The 27551-nt window shown below is 31.4% G+C and overlaps 1 protein-coding gene and 1 long non-coding RNA gene across 2 annotated transcripts; one reads left to right on the top strand and one right to left on the bottom strand.

Moving 5' to 3' along the window:
* Positions 1 to 14570: 14570 nt before the first annotated feature.
* On the bottom strand, positions 14571 to 17352 carry LOC102616123 (uncharacterized). Its single transcript, XR_003066491.2, has 3 exons — positions 16616 to 17352; positions 16006 to 16068; positions 14571 to 14880 (listed from the first exon to the last, which is right to left on the bottom strand). It is a non-coding gene; the product is annotated as an uncharacterized LOC102616123 (long non-coding RNA).
* Positions 17353 to 19728: 2376 nt separating this feature from the next.
* Positions 19729 to 25580, top strand: LOC102614569 (coumarin 8-geranyltransferase 1b, chloroplastic-like). The gene is made up of 12 exons (XM_052440315.1): positions 19729 to 19863; positions 20352 to 20650; positions 20891 to 20974; positions 21093 to 21167; positions 22807 to 22890; positions 23285 to 23374; positions 23702 to 23803; positions 24269 to 24364; positions 24527 to 24598; positions 24828 to 24923; positions 25050 to 25154; positions 25300 to 25580. The coding sequence occupies exons 1-12, from the start codon at positions 19800 to 19802 to the stop codon at positions 25339 to 25341; spliced, it is 1209 nt and encodes a 402-aa protein (XP_052296275.1). The 5' UTR covers positions 19729 to 19799; the 3' UTR covers positions 25342 to 25580.
* The last annotated feature ends 1971 nt before the right edge of the window (positions 25581 to 27551 follow it).

Genomic DNA, 27551 nt, shown 5'->3' on the forward strand with positions numbered 1-27551 from the left:
CTGAAATTGAGAAGACAGCTCACCAGCTGAGACAACAGACGAAGCGAGCTAAGCAACGATCCTCGTTGCCTTTGCTTTCTGAAACAGATACGGTGCCTGATTTAGTTGAATCATCTAGCGATTCAGAAGAACAAGTGATGGATAGAGCTGCACCTGTAGAAAGAACTCTTAGAGAGTTAGCTGAACCAGACTTGAATCAGCAACCACTCTGCATTCAATATGTAGACTTGGAGGTAAATTTTGAATTAAAGTTTGGTCTTATTCATTTATTACCCAAGTTTCATGGTTTTGCAGGTGAAGATCCTCATAAACATCTCAAGGAGTTTAATGTTGTGTGTTCAAGTATGAGGCCACAAGGCGTGACTGAAGAGCAGATTAAGCTGCGTGCTTTTCCGTTCTCTTTAGATGGGTTAGCTAAAGATTGGTTGTACTACTTGCCTCCTGGATCGATTACAACATGGAATGGTTTGAAAAAGCGGTTCCTTGAGAAGTATTTTCCTACTTCAAGAGCTGCCAACATCAGAAAAGATATTTGTGGGATCAAACAACTTCCTGGGAAGACTTTGTATGAGTATTGAGAGCGATTCAAACAATTGTGTGCCAGCTGTCCTCAACATCAGATTTCTGATCAACTTTTTATTCAATATTTTTACAAAGGACTGTCATTGATGGATAGAAGTATGATAGATGCTGCTAGTGGAGGCGTGTTGGTGAACAAGACTCCTACTCAAGCAAGGGAGTTGATCTCAAATATGGTTGCCAATGCACAATAATTTAGTAGCAGGCAAGATCCTACTTCAAGGAAGGTGAATGAGATAAATATTTCTTCTGTTGAACAACGTTTAAATAAACTTACTTCTCTTGTGGAAAAATTTGTTGCAAGTAATGTGCAACAGGTAAAGACTTGTGGCATCTGTTACAATATGGGTCATTCAACTGATATGTGTCCTACGCTTCAAAAAGAACTCGTTGAACAAGCCAATGTAGTTGGAGGATTTCTAGGCATGCCTCAGAAGAGGTATGATCTTTACGTACAAACATACAATCCGAGATGGAAGGATCATCCCAACTTCAGCTATGGAGTTAGGCCGTCAGGATTCCCACAACAATATCCAGCAAGACAACCAGCACCTCCACAGTCAAACTCCAAGTCAGGTATATCTCTTGAAGAAATTGTTAAATCACTTGTGACTAACACTCAATAATTTCAGCAGGCAACTACAGCAAGCATTCAGAATTTGGAGAACCAAATGAGTCAATTGGCGACTACAGTGAGTCGTCTGGAGTCTCAAGTATTAGGGAGATTGCCTTCACAATCTGAGGTGAATGCAAAGCAAAATGTTAGTGCTGTCATCCTTAGAAGTGGGAAGGAGTTACAAGAGCCTAGTAAGAAAGTGACAAAGCATGTAGAAGAAGAGCTTGAGAAGAATGAATTGATACCTAAATCTCAAGATGCGCAACCCATCAGAGCGAAACCCCTACCTATTGTGATACCTCCTCATTTTCCAAGTCGGTTTGCAAAATCCAAGAATGAGGAACAAGAGAAAGACATCCTTGAGACATTTCGCAAGGTTGAGGTAAATATTCATTTATTAGATGCTATAAAACAAATACCTCGATATGCTAAAATCCTTAAGGAATTGTGCACCTCCAAAAGAAAATTAAGAGGAGATGAAAAAGTTCACATAGGGGAGAATGTTTCAGCAGTTCTCCAAAAGAAACTATCTCCTAAGTGCAAGGATCCAGGTATGTTTACTATCCCTTGTAAAATTGATAGTGTTAAAGTTGAAAAGACTATATTAGATCTAGGAGCTTCTATTAATGTCATGCCTCGTTCCATTTATTCATCTTTGAATGTTGGTCCATTAAAAGAAACTGGCATGATAATTCAACTAGTTGATAGGTCTAATGCATATCCTGATGGGGTATTAGAAGATGTCTTAGTATAAGTTAATGAGTTGGTTTTTCCTGCTGATTTTTATGTACTTGATATGGAAGAGGATAACTCTTCTAATTTTATCCCAATTTTCACTAGGAATACCTTTTTTTAAGACTGCTAGAACTAAAATGGATGTACATAAAGGGACTTTCACTATGGAGTTTGATGGAGAGGTTATAGAATTCAATATGAATGATGCCATGAAATATCCTAGTGAGGAACATTCAGCATTTTCTGTGGATGTTATTAACCCTATAGTGCAGGAATTTTTTACAAGAAAAAGACAAAAACATTTCATAATAGAATGATTTTGAGAAAGGAGTTCTCTGTTGATCAAAAAGTTCTTCTTTTTCATTCTAAACTTAAAACTTTTTCCGGGTAAATTACGTTTTTGCTGGGTTGGACCTTTTATTGTTACTAATATTTTTCCTTATGGTGTAGTTTAGATTCTGAGTCCGACCTCTGACAAAGTTTTTAAAGTTAACGGTCATCGCTTAAAACCCTTTGTTGAAGGTTTTTTGGTGAATATTGTGGAGGATGTGGCTCTCGAGAGTCCCAATTATGGAGATTGATGCATAAATATGTCTAGCTAAAGACATAAAACAAAGGCGCTTTTTGGGAGGTAACCCAAATGATTTATTTATTTTGGTTTTTGTTATATCTTCTTTTAATTTTGATTCAGATTTTTTTTAAAAATATATAATAACGTGTTTGCTTATTTTGGTCAGAAGAAAATTTTTGATAAGGCGTGCCCACGTCTTAACTAAGAAGTACTTCTGTGATTTTTAAAGTAAAATGGTTTTAAGGCGTGCCCACGTGCTTATTAGAAAAGTACTTCTGAAATTTTTTAGTGTCTCAAAGTGATTTATCACTAAAAAAAAATAAAATTTATTTATTTATTTATTTAAAAAAAATAATGAAATTTTTTCCTTTATTTTCTTTCTTATATATATATATATATATATTTTATGTGAAAAAAAATGAAAAAAAAAAGAAATTGAAAAATACTGTTCACAAAATCCCTAATGCACAAAATTGGTTTTCTTCTCCAGCCTTCACCGACCAGCCCACGCAGCAGCAGCAGCCGCAGCCACGCAAATCCAGCAGCCCGCGCGGGCCGCACAATCAGTTCCACCCGCAGCGCGCAGCATCCCGCAACGCAGCCCTAGCAGCACGAATCAGCATCACCAACATAACCAGCCCGCGCGAGCAAACTCCAGCCACACCATCGCACAGCGCATCAGTCCCGTGTGCGCAACGCAACGCAACCAGCTCCAGCGCGAATCAGCCTCAGTGCAGCACAATCAGTCCCACCTGCAACGCAGATCCAGAGTCTCCAGCCCGTGCGCGCAACGCGAATACAGCCCCAGCATCGCGCAACATCGCGCAACGCAACCAGTCTACGCCTTGTATTTCATCCAGATAAATCGAAATTCGTGAGTGCAATTATTGTAACAATGTCGAAGAGGAAAACATCAACTTCCAAGTCATCTAAAAAGACACCCGTCGCAAAGAAATCCAAGATTACCGCTCCCACTACGATTCCATGGAACACAGTTTCAGATTCACGCCAAGCCGTGAGACAAAGATCGAAACATGAAAAAGGCATGAGTGTTTTGCCACTTGCGAAATCCAATCTCGGAGGGTGCCTCGCATTCACGACTCAATAAGAGAAAGAAAGGTACAAAGATATTTCTAAGCGAAAAATACTTCCAGCTAAGTATATTCATTACCCGACTTTTGAAAAATTGAATGTTAAGGATAATTTTGATTCTTTAATCGATAAGATTGATTTACGTAAGTTTGTTGATGTTGATTGTTTGGGTTAATACTTTTCAATTTAATATACCGAATGATTTTACTTTGCATACCCCGGATGTTATAAAGTTTAGGTTAATGGGACGAAATTTTTCACACTCTATCACGGATTTTAACCTAGCTTTAGGATTCATTGATGATGATTATTCTTCTAGTGATGCATATTTAAGAACAAATTGTGACTTTAGCGAAAATTTTGAGCCTTATGGTCTTTGGCGTAATTTATCTGTTGATTACAATGCCTATGACCCGAGTAAATCAAAGAGTTCTTTCTTACGTGATCATGTTTTGAAATGTGTGCATCGATTCTTAGCATATAATTTTTTAGGAAAGAAATATCACTCATGAGTTTTCTCTAAAACTGAATTTTATTTTATTTGGTGCATGTTAAATGATGTAAGGCCTAATTTAGGTTTTTGGTTAGCAGATCAATTTCAAAGTGTGCTTAAATGGTATAGGACTTTATTTCTTGGTCCATACATTACTCTGTTAGCTATAAACCTATGTGTGCTTGATCCTAACAATAATGATTTGCATCCTGCTTGCAAAAAGGAATTTTTGGATATGTCTGTGTTTGAAAGAACAGGTGTGGTCGAATTCAAGGAGGGGATATTTTAGTTTACTGAACCAGGACCCACTCAACCTTTAAAGAAGCTCTATGCTATGAGTGGTGCTACCTCTGATGACGAGTTTGACGACGACACTGCTGCCTCGCTGACTATTCCTTCTACATCCGCATCACCTTTGAGCATTCAGTTAGAGAAAATGGAGCACAAGCTGAACAAGATGGAGCAGAATTTGGTTGCATACTTCGAGAGTGTGGGATTTATCCCACCATTTCTGCCAAGCCCATAGACGTTATGAGGATCAAAGCTCACAATTAAGAATTGAGTTTTTTTGCCTTTAATCTTTTATCCTTACGCTTTAATTTTTATGTGAGCTTTGATTACCTTACATTGGGGACAATGTAAGTTCTTGGTGTGGGGGAGGGATTTTTTGCATTATTGATGTCTAGAAGAATTATTTTCACTCTACTCATTCTTAAATGATTTTGGAGTTAGTATGCTTCATATATTATTATTTTTCTTTTCTTTTCTTTCTCACTACTTTTTTTCCCATCTATCTCAAATTATTCATATTTATTTTTATTTTACCATATTCTTTCATCACTCACATTTTATCTTTCATTTTTTTATTTTTACATACATCTTTCTCGCTTATTATCCTTTTTACCTTTCCTTTTATATATCACTCATACCTTCTTCTCATTCTACACCACTATTGATGGTTGATTCATTTGAAGAGTGTACATGATTTGATGGCAAATTTACCAACTTTGTGAGGATTTGAGCTTATGAGCAACCACTTTGCTCTAATTATTTTTGTTATGTGAATATCAATATTAGTTTGTTTATTCTAGAACTTGTTTTGTTATGCATGTTGAAGCCGCATTACGGGATTTTATGCATTAAAATGATAAGGGCAAACCACTTTCCATTTTTCTATTCTCACATTTTTTTTTCTCTACCCGAAGACCTTTATTTGCTATCTTTGTTTGAGCCTTAACCATTACCCATCTAATTCTCTTCGTCTACTTAACCATTTTTCCTCTTTTTGAGCCTCAATTTAAGGAGATTTTTGGACTCATTGTGTGGATATATTTTGTATATATTTTGTTGCTTTTTCTACCTTGTATTAAAGTTTCTCAATTAGATCAACAAGCATTATGCTTGAATTAAATTGTGCAAGGTTCGTTTCTTTTGTTTGATTAAAAAAAAAAGAATAAAAAAGAAAAGGAAAAAGAAAAAAATGAAAAATATCTAAAAAAATAAAAAGAAAAAAAAGTTTACATTCTTGGTGACTTGAGTGGAAATAAGCGTTTCGATATCATAAGGTTCATTTAATGAGTTCATTCTTCTCATTTTGATCTCTTTTTCTTTCATAAACCTTTCTTTTTCATTTAACCCATTTAACCCCGTTACAACCTTTTTAAGACCCTTAGATTTTTGCATTTAATTCATGTTTTGTGGATTGAGATGTGATATATAAGCAAGCTTATGGTAATAACATTCTTTGATTTGATTTGAGTGCATAAATGACACCCTAAACACTTTGAGTGCATGGAGTGAAGTCAATGAGAGGGCTATTAAATCTTGTTGCACTTGAATTTTGAATGGATCTTCTTGGTGGTTGAATGTTTTTATTCTAGCTTATGAGACTCTATGCTTTAAAATCCTTGTCACTCGACTATTGATCGACTTAAATTCTTGAGGTATGCTTGCTTAAGATTGTTTTTGGATGAGTTGAGATGAGAATTGAGTGGATATTTGGGATTAGTCTTGAGTTATATGCTTGAGGACAAACATCATCTTGGTGTGGGGGAATTTGTTAGAGTGCAATTTATGCACTAGTTTTGCATTGTTACTTCCCATAATATCGATGTTTTGCACTTAATAATAGTGATTTACTTGTGTTTTATTTTTGTAGGTGCAATTCTATTGATTGATGCTAAAATTGAGTTACAAGATGATGTTTGAGGATGATTGTTTTTCTTGGAGAAATTTTGAGCGTCAGAAGAACTTTATTGATAAGGCGTGGGCGCGTGCTGTCAACTACACACTTGCAGTTTTTTTAGTTTAACGTGTTTTGTATTTTTGGTTATTTTCGTAATTACGAATTTAATATTTCATATATTAGTATTTTATTTTAAATACAATTCTAGAGGAGAAGAGAGAGAGAGTATTTAAGGGAGGAATCTATTGTGAAAAATGGGGGGACTTTTGGAGAAAAGAAAAAAACCTTAGATCTAAATTTTTCTCTTCTCTTTATGAAGAACTAAACCTATTATTCTGGTTGAAGGTTAATGAAGGTTTGATTCATCACTATTGTGAGATCTTTCTTATGTTTTAATTATTTTATTACTTTTTGGGTATTTGTTTATTCTCTGAATTATTATCATGATTATGTTTGTTAATTAGATAATTGGCCACTATTTAATTATCAACTTAATCTATTGTCAATTAAAGGATTCATCGTATGAAGATTTTAATGTTTGTGACAAATAACATAGCAAAGATTTGTGTTGTGAGAATAAACAATCTAATTTAAATGAACCATCGTATGTGTTTGTTGATTATGATTTGGGTCTCTCTGGTTTTTCAGGCTGTCAATTGATTAAATCCTATGATTGTATCTAGGGTTGTCTATTGATTAGGGAAATAACCAACGGCTATACCTTGGTTATCGACAAGTTAAGGAGAGATTGACTATTAGAGGGTCTCAGTAGCTATAACCGGTCTATTAATAAGTAGTAATAATTTATATTTGAATCAATGATCAGTAGTCGAATCAAGCTGAGTTAATTCCTTCAACCAGAGCATTCTCCAATTTGAATTACAACTTTAATTTGCATTCTTGTTATTTTAATTTGATTTTAATTATTGTCAACAATTCCCCCATTTTACGTTTTACATTTTAAAAGGATTTAAATAATTACCGATCTCTGTGGACACGACCCTGCTCAATCACTATATACAATTTATTTAGAGTAGGTATTTATTTTTGCTGGCTTCGACAACCATCAGATGTCGACCTGAGTCGGTTGAAATATTATAATTTTTTACCACGCATGTATTTTAATTTAGTAGCAGTGTACTTTTAATATTTAAATAAATATTATTTCGTCTTCATCAAGTACTGTTCATAATAATTGACCAATAGTAGAGACTCATGAATGAATGGCTAATACATCGGAATAGCAAAAGGTTGAATATTTTATGTTGTCTAACTTGGGGAGGTGGAGCCCAACAGTTGTATTGACAAGGTGAATGAGATAAATCAACTTGTTGAACCCCGCCAAGAGTAGCCCAATAGTTTTAAATGCGGTGAGGGCTCTATATCGTTTTAATCCAAAAGATTCAATATTGTGAGACTTTAAACTAACATTCAATACCGTGAGGTTAAAAATGTTGACAAACCTATCAAGATAACGCAAAGATAAGTGACCTCCTATTTACATTAGGGTGAATACGTTGAGATATATTGAGATGAGCTTATGTGAACTGTTTTACCAAATTTCCGTTATAATCCAAATTCAAATTGATTGGGCAGTTCTCGCAGGGTCTAGCTCAAATCCAATATTTGAGGATAGTTTGCGCTAAGTTTGAACATGACCTAACTCTCTCATCCGCAAACCCAACACCTCCAAGCCTCCAACAAAAGCCAAAGATTAAAGAACAAAAGCCAATAATTGCCACTAGGTGGTGACCTAAAATGATTTGTGTGGTGAGTTGAGGTGATTATATGGGGAATAATATGGAGAGCTTAGTGGAGTTTATATAGCAAATTTAAGGAGTTTATATGTGGAGTTGATGTAAGATCAAGATAGCTCAGATGAGCTGAAGGGACAACTCCAGTGATCTTGTAGAATACTTATGTTGCGTTTACTTATTAGAGTTGGAATAGAGAGTGTGACTTTTTTCCACTTCAGTATTTACTTGCTTATTTAAGGAGGGGAGTGGAAGTCTCGCTCCGTGGGTCCCACTTATTTTTGGATTGTAGAGTGGGATTCCCACTCCATGAGGAGAGGTGGGAGTGAGAATCCACTCCTTCCTCTTCCTTTTTGCCCTTCCTTTATTAAATATAATATAATTATATTTATTAAAATAAAATAATGTTAAAATTACTTAAAAATAATATTATTATATTTATTTAAATAATATTATTATAATATTATCTATTAATATTACATTTATTAAAAATAATAATAAACTTATTTAATTATAATATTATTATTTTTAGTTAAAATAATAATTTATTTAATCTAAGTTAAAATTATTTTTAAATAATAATATTTTTTTTATGGAGAATTAATAATATTAGTAATATTTAATTTTAGTAGCATTATATTTATTTAATGTTAATAACTAATAATAGTAAATAGTTTATTCTATGAAAATATTAATTTTGTGCTATATTATTAATAACAATGTTCCATGTGTTGCTCTTATTAATAATTTTTAATTTACATAATAAAACTAAAATTAATAAAAATTGTGTTTTTCATAATCAAGAATATTATTATTAATTTATATAATTAAAATTAATGATAAAACAAATAATTTATTTTGTAAATATATTTTTTATTCACTTTGTAATTAAAAACTACAATCCTTTAAATAAGGGCAAAACTATAATTTGAAACAATTCACTCCCAATCCAAGACAAAGTAAACATATAAATAGAATTCTAATTCTTATTCCACACGCTCATTCCAGTGTAAGTAAACAACTTACTCCTACTCTCACTCCACACTCCAATCTCAGAATTCTCACTCCTCAAGATTCTCAATCCAATCCGAGAAGTAAACGCTACCTTAGAATTTGTATCTGGTGTTGAGCTGAGCCATGTTGAAACTTTTATAATTTTTTACCACGCATGTATTTTAATTTATTAATATACTTTTAATATTTAAATATTTATTATTTCTTATTGATAAAGTACTACTCATAATAATTGACCAATAGTAGAGACTCATGAATAGAATGAGCAATACAGCAAAATAGTTTGAATATTTTATGTTGTCTAACTTGGGGAGATAGAGCCCAACAGTTGTTGACAAGGTGAATGAGATAAATCACCTTGTTGAACCCCTCCAATAGTAGTCCAATAATTCTAAATATAGTGAGGACTATCTATTGTTCTAATCCAAAAAACTTTATTGTGGGATTTTAAATAACACTCAATGTTGTGAGGTAAAAAATGTTAACAAACCTATCAAAATAACACAAAGATAAATGACCTCCTATCGACATTAGGGTGAATATATTAAAATGTCCTATATCAATGGCTACATGAGCCGTTTAACTCAACTAGTTAAGCTTTAAGATACACTGGGAGAGGAGCTATAAAAATGAACAAAATGTTTTTTTTTTGTCCAGAGGAACTCATATACGTTGGGTGCACCACTCCAAAATGTGAGTCCCATTTGGACAAATCAAGCAAGTCTCCCACTGTGATCCACCAACAATAATGTAATAATTTTTTTTTACATAAATTAATGGGTCCTATAATAAAGTTTATTAAACTAACTAAATTGTGATAGATCGAACATACTATCTCAACATGTCAAAATGATGACCCTGTTCAAATAAAATTTTCCTCCTATCTGCATCATCACATTTTCTGTGGTTTTAAGCATTAAGCAATATGAGATAACCATTTCATTTGGAATTGACATGATGAAAAGTTAGGTTAAGAACCAAATCATGAAAGGGCAAGTGATGGTCATTTATTCATTTATCTTTCTTTTAATCTAACAAAATGGGAACCAAATAATGTTTAATTAAATGAGATTTATACTTGGAGATACTGCCACTTGGGTTATATTTGACCCTATAAACCCATTTATTACCAATAATTTTAACAACTATATCAGCTGGTACCAATGTCTAGGTGTTGTTCCTCTGTAATTCATCAATTCTTATTTCATAGCCAAATAACACTTAGAGTTTTGTAAGGCAGTTTTCTTCGTTCAAGATCCTGTAACACAGCTAGATAAGTTTTGGGTTTAAAAATACCAAATTTTGCTTTGGTAATCATTGGACGTGAATGTCATGATGGCTATCTATGTAATATAGATGTAGGTTGTGAAGTTTGTCTATGTAGATTTGATAATTATGTAGAAGAAGAATGTTGTTGTGAAGTAGAGATTGATGTTGGAGACAAAGTTGGAGCAGAAGTTGATATGTTATTATTATTGTCAGTAAGAACAGAATTTTGAAAGAAAGTGAAATGAATAGATGAAGAATTAGATGGGTTAAACTCATGCAAAGTTGAAGAAGATTGTTTGGAGAACAACTTAGAATATGAAAATTTAGTTTCATCGAATGTAACATCTATAGCAACAAAGACTCGACCTAACTTATCCAAACTTTTATATCCTTTAGAAAGAGAGCTATAATCAATAAAGACACTTTTGAGTATAAAAATCAAGTTTATGTTTGTTATAAGATCTGAGCAGAGGGAAAGAAAAGGAACCAAAGACCTTAGGAAATTGATAATCAAGTAACTGATACTTGAGTTTCTGAAATGGTAACAGATTGCCTAGGATTGGTGTTGGCATTCTGTTGATTAGGTAGGAAGCTGTGTGAAATGCTTCATACTAATAGAAAAGAGGCAGATGAGATTGAGATAGAAGAGTAAGACCAGTTTTAACAATGTGCCTATGTTTCCTTTCAACAACATTATTTTGATAGAGAGTGTATGGACAACTATGTCTGAAGTGAATTCTCTCTAGTTGAAGAAAAGATTTAAAGGCTATAAACTCACCCCACGTTTGACTGCAGGGATTTAATAGGCAAAGAGAATTGTTTTTAAATAAGAGTTTTGAAATGTCTGAATGTATCAAATGCTTCTGATTTAAGGGTTAGAGGAAATATCCAGCTATACTGTATAAGTACATCAACAAAAGAAAATTAGTATTTATAACTATCTATAGAACATTCAAAAGCTAGACCCCATAAGTCACTATGCAAAAGTGCAAGTGGAGATCTTGATTTAATTTTAGTGACATAAAAATGAAACTGATGCATCTTTCCACATTGACAAGCATCACAAAAATCAAAGGATTGATTTTAAACATGATGCAAAAGAAGTTTTCTGATTATTGTTTTCAAAGCACGCTTGTTTGGATGCCCAAATCTATTATGTAACAGCTTTATTGACTCATTGCCTAAAGTAAAGAAAACTTTCAAGACTTGACAGACTCTTGACTACTAGATTCTTGCACTGAGTTTACACTTTCTTCATTAAAGAGAACTGACACCATTGAGCTAGGCTTTAAACTTTGTTCTTTAGAGTGAATAAGAGGAATGAGAGAATCATCTTAAGATAGACCACCTTCAGTAATCCCCAATGCCAGCAAAGTTCTCTTCATCTTTTCCTTAATAAAACATAGATTGGAAGAAAATTAAATGATTATATCATTATCCAAAAGAAGTTTAGATATACTAATAAGGTTCTTGGTTATCTTAGGTACACACAGTACATTATTCAAGTTGAAAGAGGTTCCCAAAGAAGTATAAAAATAGGTACAATCTATGTGTGTTACGTCAAGACCTTGACCATTTCAACTAGTGTTGTGAGATTTCTAACGCTACGAGTGTCAATGTACAAGTGTCCACAACAAGTAATATAATGATGAGTATTCAAGATCGTCTCCATAATGATTGATGTTATTAAACTTGCTACAACAATCTTAACAGTGTAAAGTTTGTTCTAAATTAAAATAAAACAATTAATGAAACTAATATACTAATTAAAATAAAAATGTAATAAAGTAAATTATTACGTCAAACTCAAGGATAAAATCAATGGAATATAGAGTAGTTAAGTGAATAAACTCTCTTAATGATTTTGACTATTTTTTTAATGTTTGGCTCAGTTGCTACAGCATTGGACATAATCCTTATTTATCCTTAGCTGTCACATGTTGGATATCTTATATCTATATGCTCCCTAATAGTGATCAGTTATTATGATAATATTAGATATAACATTACACACTTAAGTTCTAATTACCCAACAATGTGAATTCCTATATCTAATTCATCACTAATTTTAGATCAAGCATGACCCTTTTGAACTCAAGTAAAACTCAATCCAGGAAACTCAATCTAAGACCAAGTATTGCTCTGATATGTTCCACTAAGATAGGTCATTTTGTGGCTTTTTCTTAGCTAGTATCATTAAATGGGTGATCAGCCGAAATAATGAATAGAAATAAATATTATCAAAACAAATTGCGATAACAAACATGCAGCAACACATATATTCAGTTAATAAACAATCAAGATTGTTTATCACTCAACTACAAATAAATTTAGTTCGTGGTTTATAAAAGAAAAATAAATAACAAAGTTTCAGCCATCAAACACATACTCATGACTAAAAAGTAAACAAGAAAACAAGAGAAGAATAAGAATGACTGAGTTCTCGATTGATTTCTACAAATTATCCTCTTGTGCAGCCCTCAATCTCTCTCTTGAATCTTGTTTTACTTTTGTTTCTATGTGGTTTTTCTCCTTGGGTGACGGCTCTCACTTTTCCTTTGCGTATGTGCTTCTTTTCTAGTTGAAAATTAGGGTAAACGGAAGTCTAGAGCGTGCATCATCCAGATTAAGAAATTACATATCGCAATATTCTGGGTATCTCACACAGAATTTTCTCTGTCGTTATTCCAGGATTGCTATAGCAACGGCTACAACATCTACACGGTTTCAATTTTGTTTCAATTCTTTTGTTGCCATGTTCGTTCCTTAGTTTTTGCAAGCCTATTGCATCAACATTCATTCCTTGAAATTTGAGCTTCCGGTCACCTACAATTATGCATATGATTTAAGCACACAAATTATTCTAAATCAAACAAAATTTATTAAGAATAAACTAAGATGACCGTTTATGCAAAATATAACAAAAATACAATAAAAACACATCATACTCTCTAAGTATTATTGATTTAAGTCTAAAAGTATAATGATAATTCTCATTTCATAGAGTTATCAACTAGTAAAAATTAAGAGTCAAAACAAGGTTTACCTTCATTAACACTCATCTTAAAAACATTGGCCTCATACACCACAACAAGATAGTAAGCTTGGCATAATCTAGGGATTAAGTGTGTAATGAAATCCAAAAAGCTGACTGGACTACCAGCAACAACCAATTCATAAGTCACAAATCTTAACCTGCTAAAATAGTCAGTAATGGACATAGATCCTTTTCTGAGATTATTCAACATCATCTAGGGATGGCCAAATCCCGATCCGGATTTGGATGTAGGTGCATCCAAATCCAGATCCGCATTGAACATTTGGCATCTGGATGCGGGTAATATCCACACAGATTACGGGTGGATTTTCTAGATATTCAAATTTGCATAATAATAAATTTAAATATATTTTTAAATTTAATAATTTGCCTAATAATATCAAATAAAATTCAATTATAATTTAACAATCAACAATTTAACATCAATTCAACATAAATAACATACAACAACACTATAAATTCAAAAACGATAATTTCACAACATAAATCAAACATAAAAAAAATTTTAAAAAAATCTAAGGTAAACCAATTCATTACAATATTCTCTAATTATTATTATTATTAGTTTTCTAACATATTTTTCATTGTCAATAAAGCCTATAGAGTCAATTTTACTGATACATATTAAATAACTAATTTAATTTATGTATTTTTCAATTAAAATTTAATTAAATAAATAATTTAATTATAAGATAATGCAGATTTTATTGCCATCCCCAACATCATCTTTAGATAAACCTTCTTGACAGTAGTTTCATAACCAAATTGTTGTTCTAAGATAGTCCAAAATTCATGAGAGGTTTTAGGTTGTTACCACAAGACTAAAGATTTCAACATTAATAGAGGATAAGAGCTAGCTCAACAACATTTGATTTGCTTCTTCCACGTAGCATATGTAGGATTTTCCTATGCAACAACATTGGAGTTTGTTGAATCACCAGTGAGGAAATGATTTGGACAAACCCGCGATCCATTAAAAAGACTTTCTAGCTCATTTGCTTGAACAGAGAAGAGAGGGTATGCGATATCTAGATTGTATAGTTTGATCTATCAAGTTTAATTGTTGTTGTAAAAGTGAATGATGAAATTGAGGACAAAATGTTTGAAACGACCCGCCCCGCACCCCCAGGGCGAGTCTATCTAAACTCGTAAAATTAAATCGATAATAATTATGATATCTAAAAATTCTATAAAAAAAAAAAAATTCGGCAGAATCTCCCTTATAAATAAAACATCTCCAAACCTGCAATTTACAAAACAATACTCCCAAAAATAATTCAATATTCATCCATCCTCCGTAACCAACTTCTCAAGTCAACATACCAAATACCACCCAAGTCACTCTAATATTAAAATACAATGGTTATCCCTAATTACAAGATATAATAAATAAATACAATTCGCAATATCCCAAATATCAAAGTATTAAATCTACGATATCCTAGCACCATCACGTGGCCACAATTTCAAATCTAATTATCATTGCTGGGTCGACTGATGTACCTGCAAGTCTCCTATAGGGGGGAAAAATATAATAAAAACGGGATAAGTATAAAACTCAGTGAGCTCAGTGAGTGGATAGTAGTTTTGAAAATTAGTTCTTACTTTGAACAAATAATCATATCATTTCCAAACACGATTTCATTAAACCATAAGCGAGAAATCAGAAATAAATAATTAAACATTTAAATCAGATTACTAACTATGGAAATCATATCACAATATCATATCGAATAAACAAATCTGAAAATCATCACCAAACAAGTACCCAGGGGAATAATCTCGTCATATCCGGACCTCAACGGACAGGCAATGACGTACTATCTAGGTAACGTCATGCCCCAAAGCTACACGGATAGACAGGGAAATACCATCTCATATCTCATCATATTTGTGCATGCATAATCTAGTCCCCAAAGGACAAAAGCGCCCAAGCACACGACCCAAAGCCTCTGTGTGTACTCAGACGGGCCCCAAAGGCTTGTATCTCATCTGTATTTCAATATCTGTCTGTATCTCATATCTGTATCACTGTATCTCAATATCTGTCTGTATCCCATATCTGTATCACTGTATCTCAATTTCTGTCTGTATCTCTTTTCTGTATCACTGTATCTCAATATCTGTCTGTATCTCATATTTGTATCACTGTATCTCAATTTCTGTCTGTATCCCATATCTGTATCACTGTATCTCAATTTCTGTCTGTATCTCATTTCTGTATCACTGTAATCATCATACCGCATGCCTATACCCCCAAAAGGCAAAAACGCCCAAACACACGGCCCAAAGCCTCTATGTGTGTTCAGACGGGCCCCAAAGGCCTCTCATCTCATATAATTTGTATCACTGTATCTGGAGGGAAGGGTACTGTCTAATGATTTCAAAAACAATCATTATACTCATATTCACATACCTTTTAATCATACTTTAAATCATACCACATTTGAATCTATTTTTTTTATCTTTAAAATATTATCATGCTTTATTCAAACAAACATTTTAATATAATATCGATACGTGAATAAAATTCATTTCGAGGAAATCACATTAAATCAGAACATTTAAAATACTTATTCCGCAAACATGCTTTACTATTATCGCTAACTATGAAAATAAGTTTTGTATATTCCACTCACAGTGACAATGTCCAGACTTGGTGTCAACAACGTCCGCGGGTTGATTCTCGTTCGCGGATCCTCCTAATCAAGGAAACGACATAATCATTCTCCGTAAATTTGAAATACAACTAATCTTCGAAACGAATATCTATCAACAATAAACTATTCCTGCATGCACAAAATTACAGAAATACCCTTACATGTCAAAATTACCAAAATGCCCCCATCATCATTATTTTACCAAATTATCCTTAGAATCTTCAATTACTAAATTGTCTTCAATTCAGATCACGAAATAACCACAATGTCAGAAATTACGAAATTACCCTCGGAGCGTAAATTACCAAAATGTCCAATTACCGAATTACCCTCGTAATCTCAAATTACCTCACTGCCCTAACCTAAAATTACCAAATTATCCAATGATTCCACAAATTACAAATTCACCCTCAAGTTTTATGAATGTACCGAATTACCCTTGAATTCAATATTACCAAAATACCCTCCTATCAAAATTACCAAATTAACCTCAAAATCATAAATTACCAACTTTATCCTCAATTTCAGCAATTACCAAAATACCCACAAAATCTGAAATTACAAAATTGCCCTTAGACTGTGAAATTACCGAAATACCCTTGCCGGTCAACGGCCACCGGAATTCATCCGACGGCGACGGGAAGCTCAGAACTGATAGTTCAAACCTCGGTGAGTCCAATGGTGGTGGCCGTGAGTCTCCACGCGCGGTGCCGGCGGCGGATCGAGCTTCCCAAGCCGTGAGCTTTCCGAGTGGCTAATCGTCGGCAATCCGGCCGTTTCAGGTGACGAGGTTGGTCGGAAAATGATGCTGGTGACGTGAGAAGTAGAAACCAGGTAGAGGTGTCCTCAAACTCCGGCGAAATCGACGGCGGCGAAAACGGGTCTTGGCCGCGAGTTTTCGAGCTCAATCGCCGGCGTTCTGGTCTGTTTTCGGTGACTAGGACGGCTGGGTTATGACGGTCGGCTTCCAAGCTTCATATCGGTACCAAGCACGGCCAAAACGGTGGCCGGATATGGGAGATATGGCCAGGTCAAGGTTGCGGGTCGGGTCGGGTCCGTGGGTCAAAATCGGGTCAACTTCTCCCTCTCTCTCTCCCCCCTTTTCTCTCTTTCTCTCTCTTAATTTATAAGGGTGGTAGACATGGTCAAAACCGGGTGTGGGGTATTACAATGTTTGTAATTAAGCTTGAAGATGCCATTAGAGTGTTTGATCTATGGCTCTGATACTAAATCAAATTTTATTTTGTAGTTTGTTTTGTCTAGTTACTAAGAAAGTGAGAGAGAAACTGGAAAATTGAAAGAGAGAATTTGATGAAGCTCATATATTATTTCATCACAGAATGAATGCAATTACAATGCCTTTATATAGTAATGTCTGAAAATTTCTACATGCATCAAATGCATATGCTAAAATAAAGCTAAAATGCTAACAATCCGATGAACAAAATAACATATTACTAACACTATTCTCGTTTCTATTAATAGCTCATAACTATCGTGCTGACTTAGCAACCAAGTCATCATATTTAGGTATTTAACTAACTTAACGAACTTGCTACCATATATTCTTAACAAAATATTACTTAATCAAATATTTGTCTCATAATATTTGTGGTTATTATACTATGTCGATTACCTCCTTTTTCATTTTATACGCTGAGAGTGAAGGAAGAACTAGGTCTCCCCAATTATTTCTTCTTATATACAACAAAATTCATTGTTGTTGTTATCTTCACTACAACAAAGTTGGACATAGAAGATAGATAAAAAAACGTTATCCGAAACGTAGATGATAATTGCTTGACATGTCATTTATGGTAGCATTACGATAGATTACAATTGTTTGATGTCATTTATGGTAATGTCACTCATTTATGACAAAGCTGTCATAAGCTCTATTATAGATTTTACCTATATAGCATGCCTGTCACACCACAATTAAATGCAAAACTTCAAATTTATTTAAATTTTGGGCTTCTTTTTTTAAGATTTTATTTAAAAATATAATTATTATTTGAATTGTATTGTTATTATCATCTGAATTTATTATTATGATTTATTTTTTACATTACACATTCCCAAGTTTGTAAATATGCTCTTAGAAATATAATTTGTAAATATAAAATGAATACAAAATATAATGCTAATAATTAAAAATCCAATAAATAATAAAATCCATGAAATTATAATATATTGAAATTACAATATCCATTTGACTATACAAACTATACAACCACACCAATTATTGAAGTAACCATTGGCAATTTTAGTAAATTACCAATGAGTAAAATAAATATGGTGCATTTACTAATTGATAATCGGAATAGGCTAGAATTAAAATGTATTGGAATGAGGAATAAGAATCAGAATAAGTTGTTAACTTGAACTGTAAGAATTATCAGAATTATAATGAGTTGTATTCCCATTGATATGTTTATTTTTTCTAAAAATCAAAACGAATTTTTTAAGTCACTAAAATGCTCTTAGTTAATTGTTGTCATTTTTATTATTGTAAATATTATAATAATGTGACTGTGATTATTATTTTAAATATTGTTGTTAATAATAATAATAATAACAATAATTATAATGAAAATGAAAATACTTGATGGAGTAAATATTTATCACCAATCGGCCATTAGTTATTGATATATAAGAAGTCTATCATAAGTACATAATAAATTTTTTATAGACGAAAATTTTATCACAAATTTATTATGCTTTTATAATTTAAGATCTTGTACTCACGATCTGTCACAAAACTCTTGTCATCTATTACCAATTTTCTCGTGATGTCATAACTTTCAAGGATGGTCATGACTGAGCTAGCAAGCTATAGATTTAGTTAATTTTTGGTTACATTTAGCTATTCTTGTGTTGTATGCTTTTATGTTTGTTTGGACAGTTTTCTTTGTTTTTAGTTCTGTGAGGATAAAGTTTATTATGTTTCTCATAACTGGCGATTTGTTTAATCTTTTACTTTAGGAAATTTCCCTCATTTTGTCGAGGTTTACTTCAAAAAATTTTACACTATGATCACTAGAGCAATCGGTGTCTTAGGGGCAAGTATATAATTAAAGAGACACGAAATTTATCATGGGCTAGTTTTACTTACAAACATCAAATAGAAAGTTAATTAAACGTTTACTATTTCTCTAATATATACCAAACATCATATTAATTAAAAATAATTTAATTTAATATTATGCATCAACAATTACATAATAAAAAAATGCTCCGGACTTATTCATCTGCTAAGAAAATATAAAAAATTGTTTTGCACCGTATCTTCAAATTCTAAGTATATATTATTGCCGGAGTTGGTAGATCTTTAAATGAGTAAAATTACTTGAACAATAACAATGATAATAATAAAGAAGAATGGTAAGCACGAGCCGCTGAATTCGAGCCATTTGGGGGGAAAAGTTTTCAGATAAAGAAGAATGGTCAACTGGAGTTGGTAATTCAAGTCGTGTTGCTTTTTCCAATTGATTTTTCAACAATTTTCGGCATCGTTTTTCAAAAAAAATAAATAAATAAATAAAAGGAAAAATCGTGATTCGCATGCTTGAGGTTTTGTCTTCCGTTTTATTATTTTTTTAGTCCGACTAAATCAATGGGATTTTTTTGGTGGACTTTTCTATGAAGAAATTCTTGCGGCTTGCCACTGGTGTTCATGCACCGGACATCTATTTATTGACTCTTTTGGGCTCCAAACTCTTGTCAATCCCATCGCACAATAGAGTTATCGCTTTACTGGGAGAACGAAAATCATGCTTCAAATGCTTGCCATTTCAAGCTTCTCTCCAAAATACCATCCTTATGTACAACACTCCCGTAAGTCTCTCGTTTCGCCATGAGTACCCTGTTCCATTCTTAGTCTCTAGTATCCGGTGTAGAGTTATGCTGAATTAACCACTAATCACAATAGTATAAAAATTTAATCACCAAAGTTCTGCTCAATACTTTGCATTCAAAGGACAAGGATATCCTCTCCGTATCTTTTATTCTCCCATTTACTATTGTCTTTCCTTGTATAATGAGTGGTTAAGATTGAGTTTTGTATTTATTTTTCACTTTATTTACATTCAAGCCAATTATTTTTCGCTACCTAATGAAGGCAAGAAGTGAAAAAAAAAATCCATGCATTCTACAGTAATACTATTAGGAAATAGTACTGCACGCGTACTATTCTCGGAATGATGCTTTGCATGTTTCTACCAATTAAAACTAGCTAGTTAATTTTAGTTGGTGAAATTAAACGTCGCATTTTGATTACCCTTTTAACATTTTAATTTTTCTGTAATTAACCGTGGCCATTTCAGGTTGCGTTAAAACATACCAACCGCCGGTGACGCATATTCATGGCGTTCTGAACAGAAATCAAGGCAAGAAGTACGCTATCAAATGCTCGGGAAATTCATTTTATCCTACCAATAAAATTACTGAGAGAAACGACGTCGTCTGCAAGCCGTTCAACAATAACGACTGTGTTACCGTTGTCACGTTGCAAGATGGACATGCATCAAAATCTGAGGATGAAGATGGGAGTCCAAAGAATGTTTTTCTCAAGAACTTAAATGCACTCTACCGTTTTATTTATCCATATGCTTGTTTTGGCGTTGTGAGTTCAGTCTACTCTATCATCTGTTCCTTTTTTTTTTTTTCTCTCTTTTCTTTAAATTTATGTGATGTCGGCAGTTTAAACTTCAGCCTTCACACTCGAACCTTCATTTGGAAGAGGAGAGAAATGGCCAACTTACTAAAAAAAGGAGAAATGGCCAACTTATCAGTTATCACCAACTCAAACATAACAATTGATAATGACATATATAACCCTTTTTTTTTTTTTTCCCTTAATCAGCTTTTAGCGACAACGTCGAATTCTCTTCTTCCGGTAGAAAAACTCGCTGACTTGACTCCCACCTTCTTCATAGGATTATTGAAGGTACGTAAATATAAACTGATAGAATGAGAGAATTACAAATATATATTAATTTTATAATTGATGTTATTTGACGAGTGAAAACTTTGAAATAATAAATTAATTCTTCTTGAAATTTCAGCCCTTGGTGCCTTTAGTACTGATGCACATTTACGGGGTGGCCGTAAACCAGGTGGCTGATGTTGAAATAGACAAGGTACATGTATTACTCTTAATTCGATGCTAATACAATATATAATATAATGAAAAAATTAGAGAATTTAATATTAATTGCATGGAGTTTTCATATCTGAAATCCAGATTGCTTAAATCTGCTACACGTACATCAGATATTATATATTATTTTAATTAATCTCATGCTCGTATGTGTATATATGTGCGGCTGTGTGTGTATATATAAAGGAAAAAAAAAAGCTATGTCTCTTTAAGATTTAGAAAAATAGTTAAAAATACCCATTTTTGACCATAACACCTTTTGTATATAGTAGTTAAAAAAATTTACCTAAATTTTTTTAATGAACACAAATATAATTTAAATAGTTTAATATGTCCAGTAGACTAATACCATTAAAAATATTTTTTAATATATAAAATAATTTTTAAAATGTTATTATATATTTTAATAATGTATTTGTATTTATTATAAAAGTTTAAATAAATTTTTGCGTTAAATAGATTTTACAATTAATAAAATATATTTTATGTATTAATAATATTAAAATTATTTTATACAATATTTAAAAATAATTTATTTTTTTATACATTTATTTTAATATTAAGTTTCTATTTATTATAAAATTTAGTTTAATATAGTATAAGACTCTAAAGCAAAAAAATTATTTTTTTAAATATGGAAATTATTTTTAAAATGTATATATTGTTACATCTATTTTAATATTATATTTCTATTTATTACAAAATATTGAGGTCATTTTTTTTTTGAGTTAATAAGCTAAAGAGTATTATGGTAAAAGAGGGTCTTGATATCTTTGTATTGAAAACTTGGAGGTCTACATGTCCAGGGGCGGAGACAGCATAGTAATTCACTGGGGGCTTATTCAACAGTAACATAAAATTTTTTTAAAAAGTAATAAAAATATAAATTTAAAAGATTGATACATTGTATTATACATTGATACATTGTATTATAACTTCATTATCAATGTTATTAAATAAATTTTTTTCTATGTAAACAACCAAAATAAGTAAATGTTTAGGAATTTTTTATGGGCGTTGGATTAGTAGTGGAATTGGAAAAGTAAGATTAATAAAAAAAATTATGAATGAGTTTGTGGGCCGTTTAAAAATTAAATTAATATTAATATTTATGGGTTTGATTTTAGTTTGCAAAGTCTATCTTTTTTTATTTGAATTTAAAAAATTAGAATGTGAGAATTTAAGTATAACTATGTATTGTAGGCTTGACTATAAATTAGTGGGGGCTTTAGAAAAAATTATTGAGAATTTTATGAAAACTAAATTAATTATTAAAAAAAAAAATTTTCCAGTGGGGACTTAAGTCCCCACTGTTCCTAAGGTGAATCCGCCCCTGTACATGTCTATCTCCCCAAACTTTGGGCGTGTAAATGTTCTTTTTACTATATATATAATTATTTTCTGGTGCAATTATGCTCATTTTAAAAAATATGAGTGCTTGTGCGAGAAGGACTATATGTGTGTAAGTGTGTGTGATCATTTTCAAGTGTGGGTGCCCGCATTTTTTTTAATTAAACCATATAATTTAATAGAGTTAAAAACTAACTTATATCACACACACACATATACATATTTTGCAGCTGTTTCTAATAAATCAGCTTAATATTGTTTTGTCACAGGTCAACAAGCCTTATATGCCCCTTGCTTCGGGTGAATTTTCAATGGAAACTGGGATTGCAATTACTTGGATATCTGCGTTGATGGTAAGCAACTGCCAACGAATAAAGCTCCCCATAAATAATTTGTGTTTAAGTTAAAAGATGCAAAATACCAATTTCTAATTAAGTATGTTGATTTTTCACTTTTCAATTTTTTTATATTTAAAATAGTAGAGGGATAGACAGAGTACAAATTAATTTTTAATTCCATACTTTTTAAAAAGTTCGAATTTCAGTCGCTAGCCAAATAAAACTACTAGAAATCACTCGATTAATAGTCCGTTGAGGTGTCATTTTTCAATTAGCTCAAACTTAGAATGTGAAAATGTTGCAAGCTAGGAAAAAGTTCTCTTTAATTATCGTTATTGATCTCTGTATTTATCTTCTAATTAAAGATGTATAGGCTTTATTTAATTGATTCATTGATCTGCATTTTCAGAGTCTGGCTTCCGCAATTATGCTACAATCTCCACCACTTGTTTTGGGCGTCATCGCATGGCTTTTTATTTCAACCGCTTACTCCGCACAGGTAACCTCCCAAATTGGTTTTATACAATGTATTCTGCATTAATAAAATGGTACTGATAAATTATTTAAAAATATTTAATTTTTTAATAACGTTAAATTGCTGAAGTTAAGATAATTTGTGGATATATCAATATTTTTACCCTGCGAGGGTAAAATAATTAAGTTAAAACTTTGTCGAACATGGTTGAGAGACTCAAATCACAAAAATAATAAAAATGATGATTTAATTAGTTGATTATCTAAATATTTTTATTTGAAATTATTAAAAATAAAGTGATTTTTTTATAATTAATTAAGTTCATGTAATTGATGACTTTCAATAATGCAGCTTCCCTTTCTTAGATGGAAGGGAAATTCATTTCTAGCCGCAGTCTGTATGGTGTTTATGTGCGGACTTCTACCACAAGTTCCTTTCTTCTTCCACGTCCAGGTATATTAAAATTGTTCATCTTATTGATATGGGATTTTTATTATTTTATCTTGGATGTGATAAGAATTTTCATTTATAAAAAAAAAGTAGTAAAATAGTAAAATGTAAAAAAAAAATAAAAAATTTACAGCTAGTTATTTCTTTTAGTGGCGGGGTTTTGATGGGTTTTAAAATAAGAGGGGATAATGATATATTTCTTGAAACAACAGGTGGGGTTTTTATCACTTTCTCGAAAAGGATAGAATTGAATTATAGATAGGTAGAATATTGCAGTTCTCTTGTCTGATTGTAATAATAAAGAATCATGCATATTTTATTAGAAATATGAATATTTTCTACAATTAAATTCATAATTACGATTTCAAATTACTGTTAAATTTTATTAAGCTATATAGAACCCAAAAAAAAAAATCTTAATTTTCTGTGTTTTTTTCCTGATGAGATGGAGTTTTTACGTGTACGCAGAAATATCTGCTTGGTAGACCAATGGAAATCACGAAACCATTGATGTTTGCAAGTGCTTTCATGACCTGCCTATCCGTTGCAATTGCATTTGTCAAGGTAGTTGAATCAAAATATGCTTATAATTATTCTCAGATACAATTTTGTATTTTATAAATGCAGGTGTCGAAGTCTTTTACAAAATTGTAACATGTCGAATCCACAGTTTATACAATTGGTGGTTACTAATTAACCTTTTTGTTTTTTGTTTAATTTGTTCAGGATTTACATGATGTTGAAGGCGACAGAGAACATGGCATTCAAACACTCAGTGTCATGCTAGGGAAAGAAAAAGTAAGTAAATTAGTAAAAATTTTATTCTTTTTTTTATTATTCTTAAGGCCATAATAATTAAACATTGAAATTAATCTCAACAATATATGATTGTGTTCAGATTGATAATTAGATATGATCCTGTCCATATATCATCTTTAATTTTCTTTTACATGCAATAGAGAATCAAATTAATGAATAAGAATATAAAAATTGGCTTACAAATGTTATCTTCTTCTCAAAATGTAAGGTATTTTGGCTGTCTGTTTATATGCTCTCCACTGCTTATGGAGCCGCGGTATTAGTTGGAGCTTCCTCGTCTTTCCTGCTAAGCAAGCTCGTAACGGTAATTAAGAATTGAATTATATATTTTTTTTCAAGAGTTAATTTAATTTAGCCTTGTATAAATGTATGCTCAAAATTAATTTTATCTTATCACACATTTAAGATTTTTTTTTTTAATTTCTTACAGATAATAGGCCACGCCACACTTCTTTTATTTCTTTGGCATCGAGCTCGAAATGTTGATCTCTCTAACAACGAATCAATATTTTCTTTTTACATGTTTATTTGGCAGGCAAGTGAAATTAATTCTTCTTAATTAATTAATATGACGATTTGTTAAATATTACTAAATATCAAATTGACGTGATTAATTAAATAAGTTAAATTTCAATTTCCAAACTAACTTCTTATTATGCGTTATCCCCTAATATTTGCAGTTATACTATGCGGAATACCTCCTTATTCATTTTGTACGCTAAGAGTGAATGAAGAACTCAATGTCCCTGCTGTTCGTTCTTCTTATATACAAGACAACAAATTTCAGTGGCACTATCATTTTTCTGTATCTCTGTGATCCTTGCTCTAAGTTTTAGCAATTGTTTTGTTGTTGTTGTTGTTTTTCTCTTTTAATTTCATATGTAACTGTTTTGTGATGTTTGTAATAATATGTTACGTGTAACAATCTGTTATTACGTACCCTTGACTAGGGTTAACAATTTTTTGTTCTGATCAATAAAACCTCCTCTTACCGTCTAGGTTTGTTAAAAAAGAAGTAATAGTATGTCATGTACATGATTGATGCAGCCAGCAATGTTCAAATAAAGATATGTGGGAGACTGAATCATAATTAAGAAAGAAATAAAGTTCCAAAAAATATATACCAATTTGACTCTTATATAAGTTCTTGTAAAATTTAGTTCAGAATTTGTAATTTTTTAAATATTCCTTAAGCAAAAGGACAACTACATCCTTAAGGTTTGAGAAAATAGTCATGCAAACTACGAGTTTTCATTGAGGGATACGAAGACCTCTTTTTACTATAATACCATTTGAATATGGTAATTGAAAAATTAATTTTAAAAATTTTTAGTAAATAAAAATGTAAATAATTTAATTTGTCTAGTAGGCTAATATATAAAGTAATTTTGAAAGTGTTAATTATTATATTTAAAACTCATAATAACATTTGTATTTTCTATAAATAATTTAAATAAATCTTGGATTAAATAGATTTTACAATTAATTAAATATATCTCATGTATCAAGTAATATTGAAATTACCTTAAAATTTTATTTAAAATAATTTGTATATGTATATATATTAACATTATGTTTCTATTTATTATAAAATTTACATTAAAATATGAAATACATGTATTGTAAAATATTAAAATACTTTTTTAATATTGAAATTATTTTAGAATTTATATTACTATATTTATTTTAATATCATACATCTATTTATTATAAAATATTGAAGTCATTTTTTTTTGAATAAATAGAATCAAAGGATATTATAGTCAAAAGAGAGTTTTGGTACCCCTTATTAAAAATTTACGGGTCTTGCTGACTATTGCTCCAAACTTTAGGAGTAACAATGTCTTTTTTCCTAATTATTATAATAATATAAACATTTTTTTTCATATTTGTCCTTAACAAAATTTTGTATAACTTTTGTCGAAACAACAGTTAATATTCATATTAATTTAGAAACATTGAATTTTGTATAAAAAAATTACTCAGGTTAAAATAATGTGGTGAGTATTTTTATAGTAACTGAAACTACTACCAAACATAAAATTTAAACAAAATAATATGCTCTTTAGTCTCTATTATATCGAAAACAGTACTTGAGAAACTTTTCAACTTTAATGCCTCATCTACAAAAGAAAAACGCATTTTACAGGCCATCTTATTTTGTGTTGAGATATCAAGTCAAATATCAAAGAGATTCGCAACAAGATAAGAAAATGATCAGAAAATATGGACAAAATAGTTTGAAAGTAGCAAGTGATGATAATGTAGTTATCTCATCTTAGTCCAAATTATTGACTAATCAAATACGCCTTGTTGACACCTTGCGACTGACTAAGCTTGCTAGTTTAATACGACACACATTTCTATTGGTCTCTCTCTCTCTCTCTCTCTCTGTGCATTAATTTTGTCTACTTGAAGAAGATATAATATCATTCCAAAGTCCAAACTCAGAATTTTCAAAATTGCCGAGAGCAACTTTTATTTGCAAATGTTGACTGCAAAATCTAGAAATTGACCCCAGTTAATGCCCTCTTATTATCATCAAGAGACAACCTAGTCGGATGAAGAACGGAAGCAAATTTTAGAAAATGTTTCCATTTGCAAATAAAACTATCATGATGTGAAATAACAAACATAAAATTAAAAAAAATAAAAGAAAGAATGATATTTCGGTGCGTTTGGAATAAGAATCAGAATAAGTTATTTATTTGAACTGTAAGAATTATGAAAATTAGAATGAGTTGTATTCCCATTGATATATTTACTTTATTTAAGATTCAGAATGAATTTTTTAAGTCACTAAAATGCTCTTAGTTAATTGTTGTCATTTTTATTATTATATATATTATAATAATGGTGACTATGATTATTATTTTAAATATTGCTGTTAATAATAATAATAATAATAATAATAATAATAATAATAATAATA

Source organism: Citrus sinensis, chromosome 4, assembly GCF_022201045.2.
Source record: "Citrus sinensis cultivar Valencia sweet orange chromosome 4, DVS_A1.0, whole genome shotgun sequence".
NCBI lineage: Eukaryota > Viridiplantae > Streptophyta > Magnoliopsida > Sapindales > Rutaceae > Citrus > Citrus sinensis.